At 52.3% G+C, this 25334-nt stretch overlaps 1 protein-coding gene across 13 annotated transcripts in view; it reads right to left on the bottom strand.

The window, feature by feature from the left end:
• Positions 1–246: 246 nt before the first annotated feature.
• The window catches only part of TTC39A (tetratricopeptide repeat domain 39A), a 51982-nt gene continuing 26894 nt past the window's right edge, over positions 247–25334 (bottom strand). For 11 of the 13 annotated variants that reach the window (XM_025871583.2, XM_073896755.1, XM_073896756.1 and 8 more), the window contains exons 3-18: positions 23619–23750; positions 22645–22721; positions 21260–21327; positions 19504–19568; positions 17416–17515; positions 16070–16135; positions 14131–14239; positions 13551–13618; positions 13402–13461; positions 12381–12542; positions 7517–7608; positions 5350–5470; positions 2901–3012; positions 2370–2484; positions 1165–1281; positions 247–606 (exon numbers count right to left, since the gene is read on the bottom strand). In XM_025871583.2, coding sequence (XP_025727368.2) covers positions 483–606; positions 1165–1281; positions 2370–2484; positions 2901–3012; positions 5350–5470; positions 7517–7608; positions 12381–12542; positions 13402–13461; positions 13551–13618; positions 14131–14239; positions 16070–16135; positions 17416–17515; positions 19504–19568; positions 21260–21327; positions 22645–22721; positions 23619–23750 — 1588 coding nt within the window. In that variant the 3' untranslated portion in view covers positions 247–482. The remainder of the gene's footprint in view (positions 607–1164; positions 1282–2369; positions 2485–2900; positions 3013–5349; positions 5471–7516; positions 7609–12380; positions 12543–13401; positions 13462–13550; positions 13619–14130; positions 14240–16069; positions 16136–17415; positions 17516–19503; positions 19569–21259; positions 21328–22644; positions 22722–23618; positions 23751–25334) is intronic. The other 2 variants (XM_073896761.1, XM_073896757.1) reach the window with 2 other exon arrangements.

Genomic DNA, 25334 nt, shown 5'->3' with positions numbered 1-25334 from the left:
CCCAACCTTCAGAAGCCTTGATGGTCCTTCTGGCCCTGGAAGCTGAGACATTGCTGAATTTTGAAAAGCATCATATATAGATTTACCTCCAGATAAGTATGGGTTAAAACAAAGATTTACAGGTGGTGGGTTTGTTTTTGTTTTTGTTTTTGTTTTTGTTTTTAAAGCCAACTGTGATCCCACTAATATTTCTAAGGAAAATGTAAACTGTTCATACATTCTCTTAAACATCACAGTGAAAAACAAGTACCCGTATGTGTGATAGGGCAGGCAGAGGACTCCACCTGCTCTGTCCTTGGTAAAGGCCCTTGGCCACACTGGTGAAAATGCCGGCTTCCCTTCTGCATGGATACCTATGTCATGCTATCCCACTGGAGCACCGGTGGACCCCAAAGGCAGGGCAGGGGAGGGGATCTTGTTGAAATGTTTCCAGGAGCTCTGTCCAGCTGTTTCTGTCTTCCAGCCTGGAGTGCTGCATAAAACTATAAGGACACTGATGAGACCATGGATCTGTTGCCATTCTCTAGGGAAGACTTGGCTTGGAGTATGGCTGCCTGGATTCTAAAATGTGTCCTTGACTCCATGGAGTAATTCTTGTAGTTCTGCCTGGAAAAGACCAGAGAATGAGGCATATAAGGCTGCTCTAAGAAGTGCTTTTCCTTCGATCTGAACTGTAGGAGACTACCAGGCCAAGGAAGATTTTCAGACACTTAAATCCCTGTCTCTGTCCAAAGAAAGAGTTGGGCCTTGTCCAGTAGAGAAAAACAGAAAGGATGTGTAACCCCTCACCCTGGTATTGTACCCTCTGGAACCACTCTTATTCCTGTTGAGTCCCTAAGCTTGAGGGAATGATTTTAAGAAATAAATCCATGGGGCTAGAAGGCAGGAGACCTGGGTCTTCCTACCAGCCCAGCAGTTGGCTTATGGTGTAACCCTGGATAATTCACTCCCTGCTTCTGGGATTCCAATCCTCACTGGCAAATTGAAGAAGCCTCCCTATACCAGGTGAGAATTGTCCCAGGGACACAGGCCCAGCGTCTGGCCTGCCATAATGCCCTTACCAGCACCCTTCCTCCCTGCTGCCTGTGTTCTTCTTCCCCAACCCGGGTGAAGCTCCTGAGCTCAGGGGGAACAAAGGACAGACCGACGCTAACCACGCCTTACTTGGCAGTTTCCAAGAGTTTGACAGCCTCTTCGTTTCTGCCTTGCTCCATAAACAGTAGGGCCAGCTCCAGCAGGGCGTTTGGTATCAAGTAGTGATCATATTTAATCTTCTTTTCACTGTGGGACAGAGGAGGACATGGCTTACTGGCTCTGCCCTTGAGATATCCTTCAGAGTCTTCCTGAGCCTTCCCCGAGTGGGAGGATCTAGTCCATGCCTTCACATGGGGTTTTCTGATAACGAATCCTAGTTGGGAAGGTTCCCACCACATAGCCGTAGAAAGGCTTATGATCCACATGAGAGCCTTCTAGTCCTCTGCACCTAGGGCCTCAGTTCCCTGATAACTTATGGCTCATGCCATGTCCTTGGCCCATGCCCACTGTTGCCAACCCCCTTTGTCCAAGTTATATGGTTTACTAAATTAGGAAGTCTACTGTCTCCAGGCTCGGCCCTTCTGACCCACTCTCCATGCTGCGTCAGGTACTCTTTTAAAACCCAAACCTGCCCTGCTCAGTATCCTTCCTGATCTTTTCTGTCTGCAGGATAAAGTTCAGCCTTGTAAGCAAAACATCCAGGCCCTTCTCAGTCTAGTCCCCCTTATTTCATCTATAACCCTTTCCCTCTATAAAACTTCACCCAAGCAGAGAAGGACCTAATCACTGTCACCCCAACCTTGGGTGTTTATCCTGTGTCCAGGCATTTGCACATGCTGTACTTACTCCCACTTAAAACTCCTGTTTTCCTTTCTCTGCCTGATAAACTTCCCAGTTAAAATGGCATCCCTGGAAAGCCTTTCTTGGTATCTTGCATTATGTTTAGGTCCCTCCTCAGGGCACCTACTGTCCTCCCTGCTTTCCTCTTAACACAGCCAGACTGAGTTGCCTAGAGCTGTCTACCTGTAACATTTGTGCTCCTCAAGGGCAGACTTGAATTACAAACTCTAGGAGGCACCATTCACCTAAAACTTCAGTGTGGATGGACTCCTGTAGGTAGGCAATCTGGTGGCCCCGGGAAATGAGGTCTAATGATCTGTGCCCAGCAAGGATCCTGGCATAGAACAGACACTAGTACAAATGTAGTGAATTGGGGGTAGGCTAGAGTCAAGCATTGGAGTGCAGGTGAGGAAGGAGGGACCCTGCCAATTCTACCCAGGAGACGGGCCCAACAGTAGGCCACCTGGAGTGGGAGCAGCCACAGAGGCACTTACTTGAAAGAGATGCTCCTGAAATTCTCCTCAGCTTCCTGGACACGGCCTAGGTATTTCAGACAGAGGCCTTTCAGCAACTTCACCAAGCACTCATCATCCACTGAGTACTCATTCTCTAAGAATAGGGGAGTGAGGGAAGAAGACAGGCTTGTTTATTTCTGCAACAGTTACTCATGGAGCCCCTACTCTGCTGGGCCCTGGGGACAGAGAGGTAACTCACACATGGTCACTGTCCTCAGGAAGCTCACATCTGGGAAGGAAAGACAGATACTGAGACAGTGACAATGTAGTGAGATCAGGATTGATTGAAGGAAGCCCAGGGGCTGTGGGAGCCCAGAGGAGGCCTTGACCCTACCTGGGGGACAATGGACAGCTTGGAGAAGCTGCCATTGAAGCTCAGTCTTAGAAAGACAAAGCACCACTAACCAGGGTAGAGAAGTAAGGAAGAACATTTTTAGTAGAGGGAAACTTTAACCGTAAAGACCTGTGATCTGACTCAGCCTGGCAGTTTCAAGGGCCGGGGTTAGTCACCTGGGCCCTTTTTCAGCATCTCTTCAGCCTTGGTGATAATCCCAAGTATCCCATCTGTGAGTTCCGGCTGCTTCCCAATCACAGCATAGCCATTCCAAATGTACATCATTTCCTGAGGGCAATCACAGCATAGCCGTTGCAAATGTACATCATTTCCTGAGAGCCATTCCAAATGTACACCATCTCCTGAGCGCAAATCAGTCCAAAGATTTCCTCCCAGGTGGGGCCTTAGTTTCCCCAGCTGTAAATGGGCAGCTCAGATCAAGAGGATCATTAAAGGCCCTTCTAGCTCTAATCTTTTATGACAGATCTCAGCCCAGCCTATGAAGGGCTCAAAGGGGCCGTGGCAGGGAGCCTCATCACGGATATTGGGATCTCACCTTAACACCAATGTGGATTTAAGATGGACCCATTTCCTCACTGTTCTGCTCATAGCTGCACAGTTTTTTTTTTTAAGATTTTATTTATTCATTTATTTGAGAGAGAGAGAGCACATGAGAAGGGGGAGGGTCAGAGGGAGAAGCAGACTCCCTGTGGAGCAGGGAGCCCGATGCGGGGCTTGATCCCGGGACTCCAGGATCATGATCTGAGCCGAAGGCAGTCGCTTAACCAACTGAGCCACCCAGGCGCCCTGCACATAGTTTTTAATACTCTTCTGTTCGTGGCTTCCCTGGGTGGTTATCCTGCTCTCTCTCCCAACCTCTCTGTGTCCAGACTCTTCCCCCATACTTTGAGGACCAGGCTATGACCCACATTCTCCAGGAAGTCCTCCTCCCTGCTCATCTGGCAGGACCCTCCCATATTGAAGGAACTATATTTACTTAAGCACTTAGGATTTACAATAGCTCTTAAGACTGTCATGTCACCCTGTCTCTCTTCTCCCAAGGCAGTGGGCTTGAGTTACCATCATGAAAACTACGCAACACATCGGATTCCTTTCTTTCCTCCACTGCCAGGAATCTCAGAATTCTAAATTAAATGTTGTTATAGTAATTCCATTAGCATTTCCTAAACTATGAAACCAGGTAATAGATGTGAAAGTGATTTGTATACAAAAAGTTCTAAAAAGATATTATTTTGGTTCTTGTTATTATGTTCTAGGGAGGGAATTTTAGAACCAGTATTCCTCAAATGGTGTATATGGTCCTAAGTTAGCAAATGTTCCTTTAAAGAAAGAGGTCTGTGGCCAAATAAGGGGAAAAAAAATCATCTTCAAGCTTATTCTTGGAGACTTACCATACATATTATTATATGAAGGCTCCAAAAGGTCCACAGTGTATAAACTTTGTTTAGGCCAGTCTTTCCCAAATATATTTAATCACAGAAACTATTTTAGGCATAAATAGCATTTTGCAGATTATAGTTTGAGAAATTCTCCTAAATTTCTGGTATAGTCACTTCTTGCCCTTTCCATCACCCCCATAAGTTTTATTGTACATTTTAAGCTATAAACAGCTTCAAAATGTGTTTAGAAATAACCTAGGATACATAATAAACTGTATATTGATATTGTTTTTGATTCATAAAATATTTAACAGTTTATCAGCTAATTCTCGTTACTGCTGTATGAAACAGGCAAGATGTATATGATTCCTAATCTTACATTAAGGGAAGGGGAACCCTATCCAAGGGCACATTGTTAGTGAATAGTGGAGCTAGGACCAGAAAAAAAAGCAGTGCCCTTTCCACTTTTTTGGCTACCTTAGTATTTGAATAACAAAGACTCTTAACGAGCTGGGAAACTTCTCTGATGCCTGCTCAAATCATGCATGGAAGTAGCATCATAACAGCGGTTCAGAATCTGGGCTCTAGAACCATTCTAGGTTTAAATTCTAACTCTTCAACTCACTAGCTGTGTGACCTGGACAAGTTACTTTATCTTTCTACTTATCTTACCTATTTATTAGATATTTTCTCTCTCCACTTACCTATTAGGCCTTCTCCCCATCTGTAAAATGGGGATACTACCAGCATCTGATACTCAGGGCTGTTGTGAGGATCAAATGAGGCAATGGGTGTAAAGAACACAGTCAGTGCCCTACAACATGGTCCTAGGCCTCAGAAAAACTTGGTCCAGTGAGGGGGACAGTGTAAACAGTTATAATCATGTGACGAGACTGAAACAGATGGGTGGGAACACAAACAGCTGAGTGATGCCCTTGCCAGAGCACAGGGGTGTGGGCCTGCTCTCCCACCTTGAGGCGCCTGAAGCCTGCTCACCTGTCTCCCTGCCCCCACCAGACCAGTATTTTCTCAGGCTGGGGCTGGCTCTGGCCTATTTGTGTGCTTCCCTCACAGTCCCAGGAAACTGTGAAATCCTTTTCAGGGCCCTGAGCATGACGGTCTTTCTCTCCCATCCACTTCCCCCTGGCCGTAGCAATATCTCTGGCTTTCAGTTAATCCCCACAATCCAAAGAAGTACAGGGACAGTCTAGACCCTCCTACCCACCAGAGCAGGGATTGGCAACGAGATCGGTTTGGGGGAGAGGTAGCGTCTGGACTTCCGGATAGCAAACTTCTCTGTAGGTAGAGATTTCCCTGCAATCTTGAGCTTCAGGCCAGGCACTGCTCTGTGAAAGAGATGAGGGGAAGAAAAAAGCTAGAGAGGACTGAGATCTCCAGCCTGCCCAGCCTCTGCTTGGCTCCTCTCTGGGCCTCGGTTTCCCCAGTTTATATGAGGGACTGTGTCGGACTCAACAGCCTGTGGCTGTGGCCTTATATCACAGGCCCTGTCCCCAAACCCGACCACTTCCCGAGGCTAGGTAAGAGGCCTCCTCCACACCAGCTGGCAGAGGTGAGAATGTCAGCAAACACCCCAGGCCTGCTTTGCTAGTTGTCTTGCTTCCACTCTCAGGCCCAGAAGGCCCAGCAGAAGTCTGACCCCAGTTCCACAGGGGAGATTAACACCCAGAGAAAGGGAAGGACCTGCCCACAACCGCATGGCTCAAACCTTTAATTAACTTGCCACGTGAGTTGTGGCCTCCTTAGCTGTTTCCAAGTGCAGAGTAACATGCATGCAGCTGGCAAGCCTCCACATCTGGGGCCTCACCCACCCAGCTCCATTCCCACCCTCCGATTTCTGCCACAGTCACTGGGTGTGGCTGTGACCCTCAGGCCTGAGCCATCCAGCTGGATCTAGTTGTGAGGTTCCCTGCCAAACACCTCCCCTGCTTATTCACTGTGGAACCTCTCTGGGCCCCCGTTTTCTCATCTCTGAATTGGAGATAGTGATATGAAGGGGAGCAGCATTTGTCACCCCGAAATATGCCTCTTTGGCATAAGGATTATGTTAGGCTGGTTAAGGAACAGCAGATACAGGAAAAGCTCTGAAAACCTAGTAGCAGCTGCCCTTTTGTAAGAGACAATTACATTTATAAGTGAGATCTCCCAATAATAAGGGCTTTTCTCCTCTGTACCTGAAAGAGGATGATGACAAGCCCTAGAAACTCTTAAAGGAGAAAGCAGAGACTTAAATCTGCAGGACCACCTTACCCTCCTTCACTGTGCTTTGCCTGAAAACCTCTCAGAACTGGCTCTCCACCTCCCAACATCTTCTGTTATGTTTAGCTGGGGATGATATTTAAGGTGATGGCTTGGGCCATTTCAGTGACTCAGTTTTCCTGGGTCTCGCCCATGTATACAGGAGGTATACACGTTATTAAACTCTGGCCTATTTCTCTCCTGTTAATCTTTTATTATTAGGGGTGGGGGGAGTATCTCAGCCAGTCTCTAGCCAAGAACCTAGAAATGTAGAGGGAAAATGATCCTTCCTCCCCCACAGATACTTACTGTCCCAGGCTTTCTGGAAGAGCTATGAGATGGAGAAGTGGAGGCACTTGGTAAATGATAAAACACCCTACAACTATGACAGCAGTTAGTGGGAAGCTCAGGTTACCACCACTCCCAGGTCTGCAAGCTGGGGGTCAGCCCTCACCCAGGACTGGAAGAAGGCCCAAGGCTCCATCCTCAGCCTGCTGAGGCTGAGCTCTGCTCTAGACCCTTCTCACAAGGCAATCAGCAGCACAGATAAGAATAAAAACAGCTAATGTGAACCAAAAAAATAAATAAATAAAAACAGCCACTATTCAGTGGCTCCAGGCCCTACTCCAGGCTCTTCAATATAGTCTCTATTTGATTCACAAAACAACCCTGCAAGGCAGAAGTGGTTATTCTCATTTTATAGCTACTGAAATTGTTCACAGTGACACAGCTAAGAAACGGCAGAGGCTGGATTTGATCCTGTTTGATTCCCACATTTTGGTTCTCTACTGTGCTTCTCTGAGTAGAGCTGGCTAACTCAGCAGAAGGGACCTCAGATCTCTGAACTTCAGTGTCCACACATCTATCCCACTGACCAGAAGAAAGAGGCTCAGTGGAAAGGATGTTGATAAAACCCCTTTCTTGAGGCCGGCGGCGGGGGCGGGGAGCCCTCTGAACAGATTCAAAGGGCCGGAACAAGCAGCAGTAGGAAGTGGTGGTGATGAGGCACATGGGGCCATCCTGCGGGAGGGTCAGGGAGCTCAGAGCCAGGGGAGGTAAGAAGCCCGCCACCTCCCTCCCTGGTGCCCACAGCTCAGGGTGGCTGTGGGCAGATGTGGCTGAGGCCCCGGACCCACCTGAACAACTCCACTTCATCATCCCCAAACGGCTTGTAATCCTCTGTTCCAAACATGCTGAGGTAGGCGGCCTTCATGTAGATGTAGGTGGCCTGGGTAAGGCAGAGCGAGAGTCAGATGTAAGCAGCCCGCCCTCCACATACCTCATTCAGACCTCACAGGGCCAGCCCGGTAGCCAAGCCCCAGGGGAGAAAGTGAGGGTGAGGAAGCTGAAGCACCTTGAGGACTTGAGCTGGGAGCTAAGTCCTGGAGAGGCCCACATCAAAGCCACTTCCCTCTCTCCTCTGATGCAGCGGAGGGAAGGACTCAGGCAACTAGTAGGTGTGCGGGGCGGTGCTGAGGCTAGGATGGACACACAAAGGGCAGTAAGGGCTTCTGGGAAGTAATTCCTTCAGACTGGACTCTTGAGAGCCAATGGGAAGATTCACAGAGACCTGAGAAAGGACCTTCCAGATGAGGGGGACAGCCTGCGCAAAGCCAGGGAGGGGCCGAGATATGTGGTAAGAAGGTGACAAATAGGTAGCGGAAAGTATGGAATGCCTAAGAACAGAGGTGGGAGGCCAGAAGAGTGAGTCAGGGTCCCTGCGTATAACTGCCTTCCTGTGTGCCAGGCACTGTACACACCTCACTTCACTTGATCCCAGAAACGAATCTGTACCTCGCCTCTGCTTCCTGACTGGGACTGCAGAGCTTCTGGGGACAGAGCTGGAAGTGAACCCAGGTTTGTGTGCTTCCAGGGCCTTGCCCACTGGATCCACAGCCAGCCCTGACAGGGAAGGTGCAGCTGTGCAGAGACCCCCCCATCCCCAGGGTACATCCCTGAAAGCTGCTCCCCTTCCCCAGGAGTCCAGCCTTCCAGAAACCTGGCTATGTCCTGCCCCCCAGTGGCCGAGCCTTGAGCCTCAGCTCCTGCCACCAGGGGCTGTGGAGGAAGAACCGGCCAGTGGCTCACTAAAAAGAACAGGGGGTGGAGAAGGAAAGGGAGCAGGACCTCGTGGAGTCTCAGGAGTCTCAGGAGAAGGCAGAAAGCAGCCTCCGCCTGGGGGCCCCTCTCAGGCTGAAGCTCAGGGCTACTCCTAGTTCCACTCTGCCCTCCATGCTTCCATCTACCCTTCACAAAATGAGGAAAAGCTGGTCTTTGCAGGGGTGGTGGTAAGATCTCCCCCCTCTGAAACCTGTTGCTCATCCCATCTTTAACCTCCTGGTGTCATCCTTACCTTCTCCCTCTCTGCCTGGCGCTGAGTCAGCAAGTCCTCATGATCTGACCTCCTCTATAGCTCTTGAATCCCACTGGCCTCACCCTCACTCACTGCACCAGCCTCCACCCCACATCCCCGCTCCAGGCCACCAGGGATGTCTTTCTACTGCCCTCGTCCATATGGTTTCCTAACCCATCTCCTTGCTCCCATCCCTGTCTCTGCAAGCCATTTCCACACCACCGCCAGTCTGTTTTTTATTTAATGATTTTATTTAACAGAGAGAAAGAGCGCGAGTGGGGAAGGGGCAGAGGGAGAAGGGCAAGCAGTCTCCATGCTGAGAGCGGAGTCCGACATGGGGCTTTATCCCATGACCCTTAGATCATGACCTGAACCAAAATCAGAGTCAGATGTTTAACCAACTGAGCCACCCAGGCGCCCCCACTCTGATTTTTTTAAATCAAGTCATGTCAGTTCCTCTTTGAAATCTTGGTAGCCCATAATGCTTAGGATAAAATCCAGACTCCCTGTAATGGACTGTAAGCCCCTACCCTGTTTCCTCCCCCAGTCTCCTCTCCAACTTCATGTTGTTTCCCCCTCACTCACATCACTCTAGCCACGCTGGCCTCTGGGCTGTTCCCAGAACACCTGAGATGCACTCACCTCCCCCACCCCTGCATCTGCAGTGTCCTTTGCCTGGAATGCTCTTCATTAGGAAATCCATATGGCTGGCTCCCACACTTCATTCTGGTGTGTTCTCAGACAGGCCTTGCCTGATTTTTCTTTACTGCATATACCAGCCTGACATTATACTGTACACCTATTTGTGTGTTTCTTATCCCTCTTCCCACTAGAATATGAGCCTTGATATGGAGGGTTCTTCGCTTTGTTCACTGTTGGATGTCCTCAGGACCTGGCCCATGGGGTGCCCAACAACTGCAGGAGGGATTTCTTAGAGCACAGATCTAAGCCACAAACATCAGGGGCTCCCCCACTCTCAGACTAAAGCCCAACCAGCTACTCAAGGCCCTTTGTGACCTGATTTTCTGATTCCTCTTCTGCCATTTCTCCCCCATCAGTCCTTAAACAGGCCTTCACCTGTGCCATCCCTCTGCCTGGGATGCCGTTGTCCCTCCTTACCAGGCCCATCCACTGGCCTCCTCGAAGAGCCTTCTGCTACCCCTCCGCCACCCCAAACAACTTACCCTCATTGAGTCACCAGAAGTTAGGATGGATGCAGTGCCCTAGAGTTCTGAGACCCACAGGCATCCCAAGTTATCAAGGGATGCTACGGGGCCACTCTGATGGAAAACAGCCACCTCCCTGGGTGGGAGTCCTGTCTCCCCAGGCTTATCTGATTGCCCGATTCCACACATTTATTTTGATGGATTACTCTACCAGGCTCTGTGTAGACAGTCTTTGTCCTCAAGAAGCTTACAGCTAGTGACTTAGGGGGAAAGTCCCTCCACAGTACCCCTGCACTCCCACCCACAAAGCCCTTCACCTGGTGACACAGAACCTCTTGGCAGCACCCTAGCTCCTAAGTCTCGGTCCTTGCTGCTCTCCTCGCTTGGAATACCCTTCCACTTCCTCCACTCTGCCACCCTAAATCCTCCTCTGTCCTCCTGGCTGGGCTGCCCAGGGCTGCCTCTGAGCTCCCCTTAGATTCCCTCACTATGGCACTCAGCACACCACTGTCTCCACTATGTGCGTGGCCATCTCAAGCTGCAAGCACTGGGGGAAATGTGAAGGCTCCACACGGATGACTTGGCACAGTCCCGTCAAAGAGGGATGCCGAGCAGAGGGGCTGATGTGTACAGTAGTGGCCGTACGCTAAGTTCCTAGAGCTGGAAGTTGGTGGATTCGGGTGGCCAAGTGTTGCAGATTAGGAATAAGCGAGGCCCCAGAATTCGAGGTGCTACAACCCCTACTTTCACAGGAAACACTTCTGAGGAAACATTGCGGGTTGGGGGTGGGGGGGCTGGCCACCTCAAAGCCACACAGTGAGCTGGCGATGGAGCTGACTCACAGCCAGACTTCCTGACACCTGCGAGGCCTGGCCCCACCTCGGCTCCTCCCAGCAGCTTCAAGGCCACCCTGGGCCTCTTCTTCCGTGTATGTGAGCCCAGCTGCCTGCCTCCCTCCACAGGAAGGCTTCTAGGTCACTTTAGTTCAACAAGGTTCCCTGAGGTGGTGTTCCCATTGGGGATGGGAGGGGATGAGGAATGAATCTCAGGCCCAAAGGCGCTGGGTCTGAGGGAACACCTTCAACAGCATGGTGGTCTCAGGGCAAGAAGGGCCTCCTCGGTGTGACTTAAGGAACAAGGGAAAAGCAAAGGCCTTGAAGTCACATAGAACTGTCTTCAAATCCAGTGTCTGTCACCGGCAGCTGTGTGGGCCAGGAAAGTCACATACCCTTTCTTCGCTTCCATGTCCCTGTGCACCCAATGGAGGTAACTTCTACCTCATCGGGTGTATGTGGAAGAAACAGCAAGTGCTGGGTACACAGTAAGCTCAGTGAAAGCCTGCCCCCTCCTCCGGCCCTGCCTGCCCCAGACCCAAAGAATTCCCTTTCAGCTTTGTCCCTGGACAGGGGTACTGAAAAGGTGGGGGAGGGATGAGAAATCAGGATTTAAGGTCACTGAGACCCATGTTCTCTATATTTGCCAATACCAAATTGGATGCTCTCTGATGATCTCCGTGATTCTAAGAGTCTTAGTTTAGCATTCTGTGCTATCATTACTGGGATGATAATGGCTAACACTTACTTTACCACTTACCATAATGTTGTAAGTTTTCACCTATTGTGGGCATCTGCTGTGCTTTATTTTGCCTTCATAGCATCTCTTTAATGCCTCTTCCCACAAACCAACACTTTTTCTGGGGACATCACCTCATTTTTTTCTGGAGAACCACCCCTCTCCCACTCTTGATCCACGAGGAGTCTTCCCACCTCTGTTCCCAAGCACCGACACGTGACCTACGCCAGACCAGTGAGCCTCAATTGTGGGACTATGGTTGAAACCAAAGGGAAGATGTGAGTCAGGGGCAGGCGGTCCGTGGCCACCCGGCCTGTCACATGGAGAAAACCCGCCTGCACAGCGAAGATGTCACAGAGCAGAGCACAGCCACAGATGGAACAATGTCAACCCAGATGACATAATTTGAACTCCTGGATCCAGCCCTACCTGAAATCAGTTGTGCCTAGAATTTTCAGTTCTGTGAACCAAAGAGCCTTTGGTGTTTTCAACCTGCATAGTCCATATACAGTGGCCATTAACCCCATGTGACTTTTTAAATTAAATAAAATTGAAAGCAGCCAGTTTCCCAGTCACACCAGCACACGGCAGGTATAGGTGTGCCTGTACCTGGGGGCTACCTCCATCATAACAGAACGTTCTATCGGACAGCACTCACCTAGACAGTTGAGCCATGCTTCCGTCCCTTGTGACTAACAATCTTGACTGACACTGTAGTTCTAAACTTTATCTGCTCCTCACAGTCTTTAGTTCCTACCAACCCTGAGTCCTCTTAGAACTTATGGTTCGGTTTAAGTTCCAGCTGAGACATCTGTTTTCAGTTAAGGGTTTGGCCCTGGGTCTGGGGGCTCGTGGCCAGCCTGGCTTGGCCTGGCCCCCCAGCGGCCCCAGCACCTGGTGTCAGCCCACCTTGGACCAGGAGTTCTCCTTGCTGAGCAGGTCGGCATAGAAGTACGCCATCTTCCACTGGCCCTTGTACGTGAAGCACCACATCAGCTCCCAGTAGCACATGTGGTGGAACTGCTTCCAGTGCTGCTGGGCCTCACAGCACTCCTCGAACCGCTGGATGGCCTGTGGGCAGCTGCTGGTCAGCGTTGTGGCCCCACCGCTCTGCCCCATTCCCCCGCAGGCCCAGCCTCCTCCAGTGCTTGGCGGCCCAGCCCTGTGCCAGGCTCGGGGAGAGGGGGGCAGCGCTGAGGGGATGGGATGGGAGTTCTGGGCTCCAGGCCTGGTTCTACCCACTAAGTCTTACTGATAGGACAACCCCGGGCCCAGTTACTGCCCCTTCCTGGGACTCTAGTCTTTGGGCACAAAATGAAAGGATGGGAAAGAGCTCTAATGGAAGGACAGGAGGCAGTGGAAAGTATTAATATGAAAGCGATACAATGTCTGTGCCTCAGAACAAACTTCGGAAGCTTCCAGTAGCTCCCATGAAAGGACCTGGACTCGGGGCATCTGTCTTGCTGCTTGAGGAACCACAGCCAGCGCCAGCTGGAGACCCCAGAACTCTACATTGTGCAGTCCCTCCTGGGGATTCTGCCAGACCCATGTCCCTCCCCTCTCGAGCCCCTTCGATGGCTCCCTCCCACCTATGGAGTTCAGACTCCTTAGCCAGGTCATCAAGGTGCCCACTTCACACCCTGGCACCGCTGCTCCATTCACAGGGCCTATCACCAGGCCCTGAATAAGTGGGGCTTCCACCCTCTGTCTCACCCCCCTGTGCGGGAATGCGGCAGTCCTGCATCTCACTGTCAGATCTTACGGCGAATGCCCCCGTTCCCTCATCTCCCCAGACTGTCCCATTCTGAACTGCTTCTCCCGTCCCTGCCCTCTTGTTGGTTCTCTCTTGGAGACCTCCTCCCAGTCTCTGCCCGCTGGTCTGGGAGACCACAAGGGGTCACCAGCCCTGGCTCAGACCCCCATTACTCACTGTGTCAACATTGCCCTTAATGGCTTCAATCCGCCCCGCAAAGAACAGGAAGATGGCACCCTGCAATGACACGCACGTGGGTCTGCGTGGGTGCGCAGGGCACACATGGACCAGGGACGGGGGGTCTTGGGAGGGGGGCGGAGACTCACCTTAGGATATCGCCTCAGGTAGGGCTTCAAGAGCTTCTCTGCTTCCTCGATGTTTACATTCCCGGTACCTGAAGGAGGTGAGGGGACAGCACATATCACCACCACTGGCTCTTGGAATCCCCCCAGCAATCAACCAGGGACTTCTTGGGGCCTCCTCTTCCCTCTCTGGGAAATGGGTATAATAATTCTCCTACCTCCAGGGTGATGTGAGGATTAAATAAGACGGTGCCAGTATCGCCCCAGCACACCACAAGGCTCAATAACCAAGAGTCTATGCCCACCAGGGTAGTACCCAGAACCCCAAGGGCCTGCCTACAGTGTCCTCACACCCTCTACAAGGTGGGCATGACCATCCCCATTTCCCAGAGGACAAAACGGAGGCTGGAACCTGGGCACACTGTGAGGAAGTGAGTGGTCGGCAGGCCAGGCCCCAAGACAGGTGATGGCGCTCTGCTGATTCTGGTTCTAGCGCCCCACCCCCAGTCCTGTGGGCCCTGGCAGGGTCCGCAGCTCCTTGCCCTTAGAGCCAGCCCAACCCCAGGCGCCCCGGCTGTCACTGTCACCCAGGGGGCGCTCCTACCGAGCACGAAGGTGAGGAAGGTGTGGTAGCAGAGCAGCAGCATGACACAGAGCACAGCGCGGAAGCTGTGCCCCGATGCGCCCTCCTCCAGCTGCAGCAGCCCGTAGTCCTGGCGGAGAGAGACCCACAGGCTGAGGCCAGACCCAGGGTGCGGTGGGGGCCGGGGAGCCCACCAGACAGCTGGGAGGGCTGTGCTGCTGGAGCAGGGGCACGAGAGCGCTGGACTCCACGTCTGGAAGCCTGCCGGCCAGGTCAGCCGTCCCCCCGGCCCCCACCCCGGGCTGGGCCACCCTGAGCCAGGCTGCCCCTCTCGCTGCCTCAGCCACCTTCCTGGGGTGCCAAGGCCAGGGTGGAGGCTTGGGTCCAGGTGTCCCCTACTTCCTCAACAGCCCCTTCCCCATTCCTGCCTTTATTCACCTGCTGGCCCCCATGGTGAGCACTGAGGCCCGGAGCAGCCCCGGGTCTGGTCGGAGAGGAAGAGAGGCCAGACTCCACTTGAGGCAGATAATCCTAACCAGAGGCTCAGAGCACAGATGGGACCACGAGGACTGCAGTCTGGGAAGGCTTCCTGGAGGAGAAGGCTCTAGAGCCTGGCTGGGGAGGAGGAGAGGCCAGACTCCACTTGTATCCCTGCCTGCAGTCTCTGCCCCCATCTGTCCTCCAGGGTAATCTGACCTACCTCACCCCTGCCTCAAACCCTCCATAGCTTCCTTGCCTTCAGGATAAAGATGAAGCCAGAGCCAGTGTCTGAGGTCTCTCCCACTTTGGTCTCGTCACCCTCTCCTCCTAGCCAGGCAGGCCACACTGTCCCACCTCTTGGCCTTTCTCATGCTCTTCCCTCCTGTCATCAACCCGAAATCCTTCTCAGGACTCAAGGGCCTTCTTAAGAAAACAAAACTAAAAGAGACCTTTGGAGCCTCTAGCTGGTGTTTCCCGGGACCCGGGCCACGGATCATAGAGAGGTCTCCAGACAGACATGGGGCTCAGAGTCCCACGTGAGGGTCTTCCCTTGCCAGTTCTCCATCTGTCCTGATGGTGTCCAGGAGAAAGCCTCAGTCCTGTGCTGGTGTGTGTCCAACACCTCTTCCCACAGGAAAATGGCGTCGGTAGATCCTCCAGCCTGCTCTTGCAAGATTGCTTATGGTTATGATTATGTTCTTATCATGCCAAATAACATGGGTTTTCCTTGTAGTAGTGTTTCCTTTAGATAAACTTAAGTGAAAATATGAGCCATTTTTGGGAAAAATAATCATAAATAATAATATCGAGGTCTGCAGTCATGGCAAAAATCAGGAAAGGCAAGAGGAAGTTCAAGTTTGAGAAACACTGATCAGTCTAAAACAAAAAAAGCCCCTTGTTTTAACCAAAAAGACCCAGAGGAGGAGGAGGAGATGAGGCTGGACTGACTCAGGACTCCTGACTCCCAGGCCACGGTTCCTTCTACAATGAGGGGCCTCCTCTACCAGGGACCTCTCCCTGATTTGCTACCTAGTACTCAGACTCCTGCCTTTAGCAAAGTCTCTGGGTGCTTGCATCCTCTGGTTTCTGCCCTTAGGCCTGATGCATGGTAGTGCTTCTCTTAGGCATCTCTCAGACAAGAAAATGGTCTCAAGGGAAAGAACTTGCTCAGAGTCTTCCAAAGGGAGGAGGACTAGGTTCCTGACACCTGTAAGGCTCAGAGAACATGACTCCAGGCCACTGCACGAAGCTGCCCTTCACACCCGTCCTTACCCTACAGCCTCTTCACCCTGTGTGGGGCTGGACAGGGATCACTGGCCACATTTCACTGGAGAGGAGACAGAGGCTCAGAGACGCCTGGGCTTTGTCCGGGGCCACAACTGAGGGGGGCTGTGCCAGGACCGACACACAGGGCCTGCGGCCCCTCAGCCCCACCCTGTCCAGCTGAGCCAGTCAGGAGTCCCAGAAGACAGGCGGTTACCTTGTTTCCTGAAAATCCCACAAACTCTAACAGCCGCAGGATCCTGGTAGGAAGCATGGACAGCGTCTGTAGGAACAGAGGCAGGTGGGCATGTGGAGGGGTGGGAGCTGTCCCTCCGACTCCCCAGACTCCAGAGTCCCGTGGGTAATCCTGGGGGAGCACCTATCTCCAGAATGCCCACAAGGAGGCCCGAGGTTTCCCAGAAAGCCAACTTCCCCGGATGGAGAAGCACCTCAGTGTGACAACTAGGAGCAAACTGTGTCTAAATCCTAATCTCACCGCACCCACTGGGTCACCCTGGGCAAGCTACGTAGCCTCTCTGTGCCTCGGTTCCCTCATATGGGAATAATAACAGCCCCTTCCTCCTACGGGTACCGTGAAGATGGGTCAAACTAAGGTTTGTAAAGCACATGAAAGCTGGTGTTGTCACACTGAATCCCTGCTCTGCACCAGGGGCTCTGTCATTGCATTTGATCCTCAGAACAGTCCTGCCAAGAAAGATCACTGTCCCTTTTGAGAAACAGAAAAACAGAGGCAGAGATAAGTGACAGGACATGCTTAGGGCCCCAAAGCTCATCAGAGGGGGGCCAGTTCTCAAACCCAGGACAGCCTGGCTATAACCTGCTAAAGCATCGGATGAACTCTGCAGTTTGAACTTCTCAGCCACTTCACATACAAGGAAACTGGAACCCAGAATGGGGCAGGGACCCCCACCCCAAGGCCTGCTCTTGGAACAGGCTTTGCCAAGAGGGGAGAGAGCCACACCCTGCCTCACATGCACTTTCATACAGGTCTCTGGACACCCGGGGCAGGAGTCTAACTATTGATGAGCAGCTCCTCCTCCCAAAAATAAGCTTCAGAGCCTCCCCGCCTCACTTAGCTCACACTGTTCCTTCTGCCTTGAGTGTCCTTCCCGCCTACAGATCCTTCAAGATCCAGCTCAGATATTCCCCACTCCATGGAACCTTCCCCAACCTCCCCCAGGAAGGGGTCTTGGCTCTCTGTTCCTGTGGGTTGCCCACTGCTTCCAGGCCTTTCTCCCTCCCTGCTACTGGTCAATATTTAACCACCAGCTCTCCAGGATAGAAAAGGCCCTAATTTATTGTGTTTGTCTTTTTCTGGTCCTATAAATACTGCCGCCACGTGCATTTCAAGCTTTCAACTTGACTTGGGAAGAAATGCACAGAGGGACTTCTGAACTCATCGCCAGCACCCACTCCCACCCCACCCCAGCTCTAAGCGTCCAAGTATGGCAATAGCTCTGCTTTCTTGCTAGGTCCCCAGGTCAGCATGGGGCCCAGCACCACAGGCCAGCAGAGAGCAGGTGTAGGAGCACCTCCACTCACCAGGTTGAAGGCTCCCACACCAAGCTTCACACCTCCTTCAAAGTGTCTGTGGTTCTCTCCCTTGCAGTACTGTGAGGACTTCACAAGGCTGTCCAGCTCCCTGTGGAGAGAGGCACAGTCTTGTTTCAGCCACATAGTAGAGGCGAGGTCCCATTCCAGCTGGGACTAAGCTTGCCCCCCACTTCCAGCTGTTCTCAGAACTCCCTGGTGGTAGACTGAAAACAGTTCTGGCAATCCAGAGAGCTGATACTCGAGGAATTTCTAACCCCATCTCCATAATAACATACTCCTTGCCCCTGAATGTCAGCCTTATCAGCCCTAGCACACCTGCCTTGTCCAATGTCTAGGCATTTGCACATGCTCTGCGTTCTCTCTAGGAACAGTTTCTTAACTTTGGCACTACTGACATTTTAGGCTGGATAAAATCTTTGTTCAAGTGGAGGTGGGGGGCTGTCTGTACTATTATAGGATATTTAGCAGCATCCCTGGCCTCCACCCACTAGATGCCAGGAGCAACCTCCCCCAAGGCTGTCACAACCAGCATGTCTCCAAATATTGCCAAATGTCCCAGTGAAGAGCCACTGGGCTAACTCCAATACCCCATCCTTCAAGAAGTCTACCTGGGTCCTCTTGGTTGAAATCCAACCCTCTCTTTCCTGGTCATCAGTCACACAGAGTCCATATCCCAGCCCTCCTGGGGCAGGACAGAGGCTTTAAAGATGTGCCTGCCTCCATCCTGGGCCATGAGCATCTTGAGGGCTTTCAGTCAGCAAACACTGACCGAAGTCTCTTTGTGCCAGGCACTGGAAGGCATCTGGAAGTAAAGCCACGAAACTGCTGTCCTCACAACTCTCCCACTCTAGGAGATGGACCCCCATCAAGTCACTGTGAGGGTGAGAAGCTCCTCAAAGGAGAAGTCTCCTGGGGCCTGACCTAGTCTGGGGTTCAGGGAAGGTCTCCCTGAGAAGCTGACATCTGAGCCGAAACCCTAGGGATGGGGAGGGTTAGCCTGGCACAGAAAGAGTGCTCCTAGCAGAGAGACAGCATGTCCAAAAGCCCCGAAGCAGAACGAGCTTGGCATGTTTGAAGAAGTGAGGGAAGGCCCAAAGGTCTGAGGCAGAATGAGGTGGACGATACTGCTCGGAGGGTGGGAGGAGCTCCGGGGAACGACTCAGCAATGACCTGGGACTTTATTCTAAGAGCAAGAGGGGGTTGGGATTTGGTAAGGAGGTGACTTGACAAGGTCTGTGCTTTGGAAACGTTACTCTGGCAGCTGGTGAAGAGACTGGCAGGGGCAGAGCACGACTCCAGCACAGACCCACCAGGCAATGCAACACCCATATACTACATGCTGTCTTATATCCCAGCAGTACCTTGAAGTCAGACTCACAATATCTCTGTAGGGAAACAGTCACTTTAGATGGGGAAAATAAGATGATACATAGTCTCAAGTCAATTCAAGTCAACTTTTAATGGAAAATGAGTTTTAATGCCAAACTTGAGGGAAGAAACTGGGCTTTCAAAGCTTTTTTGATTTTAGAATTGTAGATTAAGGATTGTGGTGCCATGTTAAGTAGAAGCGTTCATACTGAGGCTTATTTCTTTTATCCATTAAACAAGGCCTATGGCTGGCCTAGTGCTAAGATGGCATGGAAACGATCTGGCCCTCAGGAAGGTGTGAGTGTGTAGTGGAGGGGTCCAAAGAAGTCTTCATGTGGAAAGCGGCATTTGGACTAGTCCTTAACAGATGTGTAGGGGTCCTGTTGCTGTTCTCAAAATGACAGTCCCTGTGCCTGCCTCCAAGCCCCTACCACAGCACGCAGTTTGTCCACAATCTGTCTGATTTTCCCCTGCTTGGGGTCAGGCATAGACTCAGGGGAACCAAATGAACAGATATACCCAGAAAACCAGGGGAATAATATTCTGGAAAACCGAGGTCCTGGGGGTACAGAAATCTTGCCTGAGGTCACATGGCATTCTAGGCTTCCTGCCACCAGCAAGTTGCTCTCTACCTCCCACAAAGCAGCCTGAGGGGCACAGGGTCATAGACGCCATGGACCCAGGTGCCCCCAGACCAGCCCCACTCACTTGTACGTCTGGTAGCTGTTTCGAACTTTGATGCCGCCCTTGATGAAGCTCACCATGTTCTCATCCTGCAGGAGGGAGAGATGCTAAGAGCCAGGCCTGGGTGGGGGGGCCACAGGCTTGAGAGGCATCATACGAGCCTCTGGGCCCAGCCTGCCCCACCTTGGGCCCAGCTCTCTAAGGAGTCCTGGGAGGATGGGGTCAGGGGCTGGCCAAAGGAGGCCTCCCTAACCTCTGGAACTTGAGATGAGGATGTCCTTGCCAAACAAGACCTCCAAAATGCCCACGGCTTAACCACAGCCTCACGGTTACATATGCTAAGCGCCTGACGAAGGGCCTAGAGGAGGCACTCCCAGTGGTTAACAGTGCCTCCTCTAGGTGGAGGAACTGTGGGAAAGAGAGAGGGATGCATTTTTTTTTTTAATTTTTCTGTTTTTTTACAACAAGCAGCTATTTATCACATTTGTGATTTAAAGCACCAACGCCTACAGCCCATCTGAGTTCCACTCCTGGGGGGTGTGCCCAAGAGAAATGATGAACATGGGCTGCAGGGGTCACCTTCAAGAATGTTCACAGCACCAGTGTTGACAGCAGCCAGGAACCAGAAACAACCCAAATGCCGTTCAGCAGGAGGATGGATAAACAGACTGCTATACTCTAGAAGGGAATATGACACAACCACATAGGGTCGAGTAAAGCAAGCCCCACACAGCTTGAGGGCCTAAGGGACGGGAAGCCGACGAAAACAGAACAACATGCCGCTCAGACATGAGTGGGAGCTGAGAAAACTATTTTTAAAAAATAAGGTGCGGGATGATAGATAAAACTCTAGGCAGTGGTTTCCCCATGAAGGGAGGCAGGGAACAGGGTGGGGGAGCCTAGAGGCCTCGCAGACTTGCTAGCTGTGTTCTGTTTTCTGGTTGAGTGGGGAGACCCATAGGTGTCTATTTATTATGTGTAATAGAATACACAAATAAAAGCCCACTCACAAGGCAACTATCAACAGTGATCCTAATGAGGAATTAGGATTAATCTAATTCTAATTACCTGAGGTACAAAAAAAAAAAAACTAACAAAAATAAATAGTACCCTAATAATAAAATTCATATGTGCCTCTCTACCCCAATACCCACATTCACATGATGACATGTCACAACCCAGGCTTTCTGGTGAAACCATGAGGTGGCGGCTCTCATAACTACTGCCGTGTGGTGGGCAGCACAGGCTCCAAGCTGACCAGACCTGCGTTCAAATCCCAGCTCTGCCAGGTGCTAATCAGATGACCCTGTGAAAATGGCTCCTCCTCTCTAGGCCTCCCCTTTGCAGGCCTGTGAGGTGATGATTTAATAATATATGCACATTTATGTAAAAACGACCATGCATTCGGTGTAAGGTAGGTAAAATCACATATAGCTATAATGTGCACACAAAGCCTCATACGTCGCAGAATCAAGTTGGATCCATTCAAACTTGCGTGTTGAATGAATCAAGTGTAAAGCAGGCTCTGTGCCAATGCCGGTCACCCCACACGGTGGAAGCACATCCTCGCAGTGGGTGGGAACACATGTGCTCAGTGTGGGGGGTAAAGCCCAGCACCGTGGCCAGTGAGCCTGGCCAGGGCTGCTAGTGCTGGGGTCACCGAGCCTCAGTCCCCCGGACCCGCAAGGAGGCGGGCTGGGGCTGCTATGGCTACTTCTGGCTTTGAGGCGGTGACTGATGGGAAATCCCCAGGCCCTCTGTACAAGGAGAGGGCTCCTACCTGCAGGAAGGTCAGAGCTGCCCTCTGTAACAGGCACTCCGCATAGCAGACCTCAGCATGGACTTCCTCTGCAAGGAGAGAACCAAAGCCCTGAGGCCTCCTGGGACTTTTGGCAGGTGGCAGAGGCCAAATCCTCCCCACCCTACTTCCCAGAAGGCAGAGGGAGCCTGAATCAGCACCCTCCCCCTCCCCCACCGGGGTGGGGGGGTGGGGGGGAGGGGAGGGGTCCGGCTCCTTCACAGTTTTCACCATTGTCCAGAATTAGCTCACATTCCCCTCACCTGCCTTCCACCTGGTTCCCCCCAGCTCACCACCCAGAGTGGCACTGCAGGGCCCTGGGCTTCCTTCTCTTGTTCTCCGAGCACCCCTGTAGGTGCTGTGCGCCAACCCCCTGCGGTGCCAGGCAAGGAGAAGGTGCTGGGTTGAATGGATAAACAAAGATCATCCTGATCCAGGGAAGCCCACAGGCTGTGGGAGTAAGGCAAGGAAAACTAACACAGTCCAGGGGGTCAGGGGAGACGTCCAGAAGAGAGGACACTCGAGTCAGGCCATCTGAGTTGAAAAGGAATGGAAGGAAGAGGCAGGACAAGCTTTCAAGGCAGAGGCCTGGGAGAACCAAAAACTCTGATGTTTGGGGACAGCCAAGCACAGAAGGCTGAAACAGGGTGAGGTAGGGAGAGACTTAGGGGACAGGTAAAGATGAGGGGCAGCAGTCTGGTTACAAAGGGCTTGAATGCTGGTGGAGGGCTGCACATTTGGCCTGTGGGCATCGGGGAGCTCTGGAAGGCATGAAGGAGGGAGAGGCACTGTCATATTCATTGTTTTGCGCTGGAAACTTCAAGGGCTCTTGAGGGTGGGGAAGGCCATTTGCTCCTGCACGGAAGAGCCCCTCCGCCCCCCACGGCCGGCCGCTGCTACTGCCAGGCCACAGGCGCTCACAGCACGCAGGCGGCCTAGACCACCCCTCACACTGCCTTCAGCTGTCTCATCCCAGTGGGCCAGCCTCCAAAACCGCATTCCCCTCCGGGGCACAGGAGACCACTGTGATCATCAGGCCAGTAAACCTAACTGTACACACAGTTCGAAGCCCACCCTGGTCTGAGGAGCAAAGCACATGGACCTTGTGACAGCGTTTTCTTTCCCCAGCTTCTGGGTCCTCAGCAGGTAATGCCATCGGTAAGTGAGCACCCCCTGACCCCCATCCCTCACCTGAGAGCAACTTGTCCAAAGGCCCCAGGTCTGACCCATCTGTGTCCCAGCACCTAGGCCAGGGCCCGGCCCTTTCGGTGAAACTGGGAGGTTAAGTGCCCCTCCCCACCCCTCCCTGGGCCCAGGACAGGGTGGCCTGGGGTCAGCGGGGGTGAGAGGACATTCAGATGCCACACCTTCTGTGAACTGGTCCATCGTGGGGCGGTGAACCAGGTTGCTAAAGGAATCTGTTACAGAGGACTTCTTCCGGTGCCTGAAGAGGAAAGAGGGGCCTCAAGTCATTCAGTGAGGGTGAGCAAGGGGCCCAGGGGGGCTCAGACGCATCTGCCACCCTTCCCATGGGACTCCACACACACTCAACTGAGTCCAGGCTTTCTCACGCCCTTGCTTCTACTGGTACCCCTACTTGGAGCCCCTCAGAGTCCTTCCTCAGCCCCAGTCAGTTCCTTGTCACCCTCTAGGACCCAGCTCCAGCATCGCCTCCTCCAGGAAACCTTTCCTACTCCTCTGGCAAGACCCCCACAGCCTCTGGAGCTTCCCTGCATCAGGCTGGGAGGTCACTGGCTGCACCTTCTCCCAGACCAGCCAGCTCTGGTGTCAGAGAGGCCAGGTCTGATGCTTCCCTGGGTGGCCAGTGCCCAGCACAGTGGCCGGCCTAGGGCCAGCATGCGTGCGTGCCCAGTGAAAGACAATACTACCTGTGCACTGACACTGAGGATCCATCCATTCATTCATTCATTCATTCATTCATTCAAGCAGTTTATGTGTACTGAACGCCAATTATGCACCAGGTCCTGTGACCAGTGACTTCATTCAGTCCCCACAAAGGCCCTATCTTTATACCTATTTTCCATATGAAGAAAGTTGAGTCCAGAGAGAGACTTGCCCAAGATCAAAGAGTTATTACGTGACAGAGCCAGAATTCGTCTCTATGAAATTAGGCCTGGCCCCTGGCAGTTGCTTAGAGACTGGCTCAGACAACAAGGCTCCTGAAGCAGAGCTGACAGGGACAGCTCTTAGCACTTGGGGACACATCTTCTTAGCCAAAAGAAGCATCATTAATAGTGGCATTTTAGGCATAGGGATAGGCGAAGGTAACAGAAGGATGGCCCTCACAACCCCTCATCCCTGTCCGCCCCCTGGCCCTGACCTCTGACACAGCGTCTGTGCCTCCTTCATCATGTTGCCAGCCAGAAGGATGTCCTGAGGGTCAAAAGTCATCATGGCCTGCATCTCCAGGATGGTGGCATACGTCAGCGAGTGGTACATGCTCTCCTTGGTTCTGCCAGAGAGAAGGGACATGAGAGCACCAACTCCCAGAACTCCAGAGGTAGCTGGCGTGTGTTGATCACCATAACCTCCCTGACCCCGCATGGTGGGGAAATGGGGAAACAGGGAGGGCAAGAGACTCTCCCAAGGTCTGACTCTTCCATTGCTGCTCAAAAGGCCTCAGAACCCAGCTCCTCTCCTTCCTGCTGAGTGGCACCAAGTGACTTTCCAACTCCAAACCTTAGTTTCTCATCCCTTCTGCAGGGATGGGAGAGCAAGGCTGCGGTGAGGACTCAAGAAGGGCTCAGCAACAGGTTGGCCTGAGGCCGTGCCCCCAGTGCCCAGGGCCTGCCTCTCGCCTTCTGCCCCACCTCCCAGAGCAGAGCCCAAATCCCCTCTCAAGCTCTCCTTCCCCGCCCTGCCCATGTTCCTTGTTCCCTGGGCCTCACTGGCCGCACCCCCTCCTGCCTCTCCCTAGCCCATCATCCGACCACGCCGCTGTCTGCTTCAGTCCTCCCGTGGCTTTCATGTCCCATGGGATAATGCTCGGGCCCAAGGCTCTACACAACACAGGTCCTGCCCACTCTCCAGCCCAGCTTCTTGTCACTTCTGCCCCAAGATCTGGTCACATTCCAGACTGTACCCCTTGCCACACTGTGACACACATGCTCTCAAGAAATTCCCACACTTTCCCTCCTCTTGGCCTTTGTGCATGCCGTTCCCTCAACCTGAAATGCCCTTTCTCTGCCCCTACACCCCCTAACTCATCCGTCAAGGTCCTCAACTGCCTCCAAGGACACTGGCATCGGGTCTCCCTCCTCAGGGAGCATGCGTCTATAACGAGGCATAGGTCATGCTGAATTTATATCAGCAGAGGCTTAGCTCTCCCCTCAGACTGAACTGCGGGCACCTCAAAGACAGAGCTTGTGTGGAACAACACATCTCTGTCCTCAGCACCAGTGCGACAGGGCCTAGTGAGTCAGCCTCAGGAAGCCGTTTGCTCCTGCCATCCTGCTCCACGCCCCAGACCGCTTAACTGAAAAGTATATGGTGGGGGTGGGGAGTGGCATTTAGTCTAACAAATGGAAAGAGAAACAGGCAAGGAGGGACAAGAAAAATGCAGGTCCCCCTCTACACTTGGGGAAGTCACAATGTGTCCGGGCCTTGATTTATACTTCGACAAAATGGGGACAATAATGCTGGCCTGCCTAGCTACCTGTGGGGCTGGCTGGGGATTACTCTTGCTTGTCACACAGCAGGTGCTACAGCAATTTTCACTCCCTTCACTACACCCCTCATTAATTATTTATAAAACTCCTCAGTGCCAGGCTTATGTTGGGAACTTCAGGGGAAAGAGATGACTAAGGTTTATAGATTGTTCTACTGTAAAATCATGTGACTTTACCCATTTTTTCACGCCGTTCTCATTCATAAAACTCTCTGTAAAATTAAAAACCCATTGTAAATTAAGTGCTTTTTAACTTCTGGGTGACACCCCCCCCAGGTGTTGATCACCACCATAACCTCTCTGACCCTGCATGGTGGGGAAACAGGGAAACAGGGACGGGAAGAGACTCTCCCAAGGTCTGACTCTTCC

Source organism: Callorhinus ursinus, unplaced genomic scaffold, assembly GCF_003265705.2.
Source record: "Callorhinus ursinus isolate GAN/ISIS: 27379988/994484 unplaced genomic scaffold, GSC_fseal_2.0 scaffold9, whole genome shotgun sequence".
NCBI classification, from domain to species: domain Eukaryota; kingdom Metazoa; phylum Chordata; class Mammalia; order Carnivora; family Otariidae; genus Callorhinus; species Callorhinus ursinus.
The sequence above is the reverse complement of the archived record's forward strand: the minus strand, read 5'-3'. Positions and strand labels throughout refer to the sequence as shown.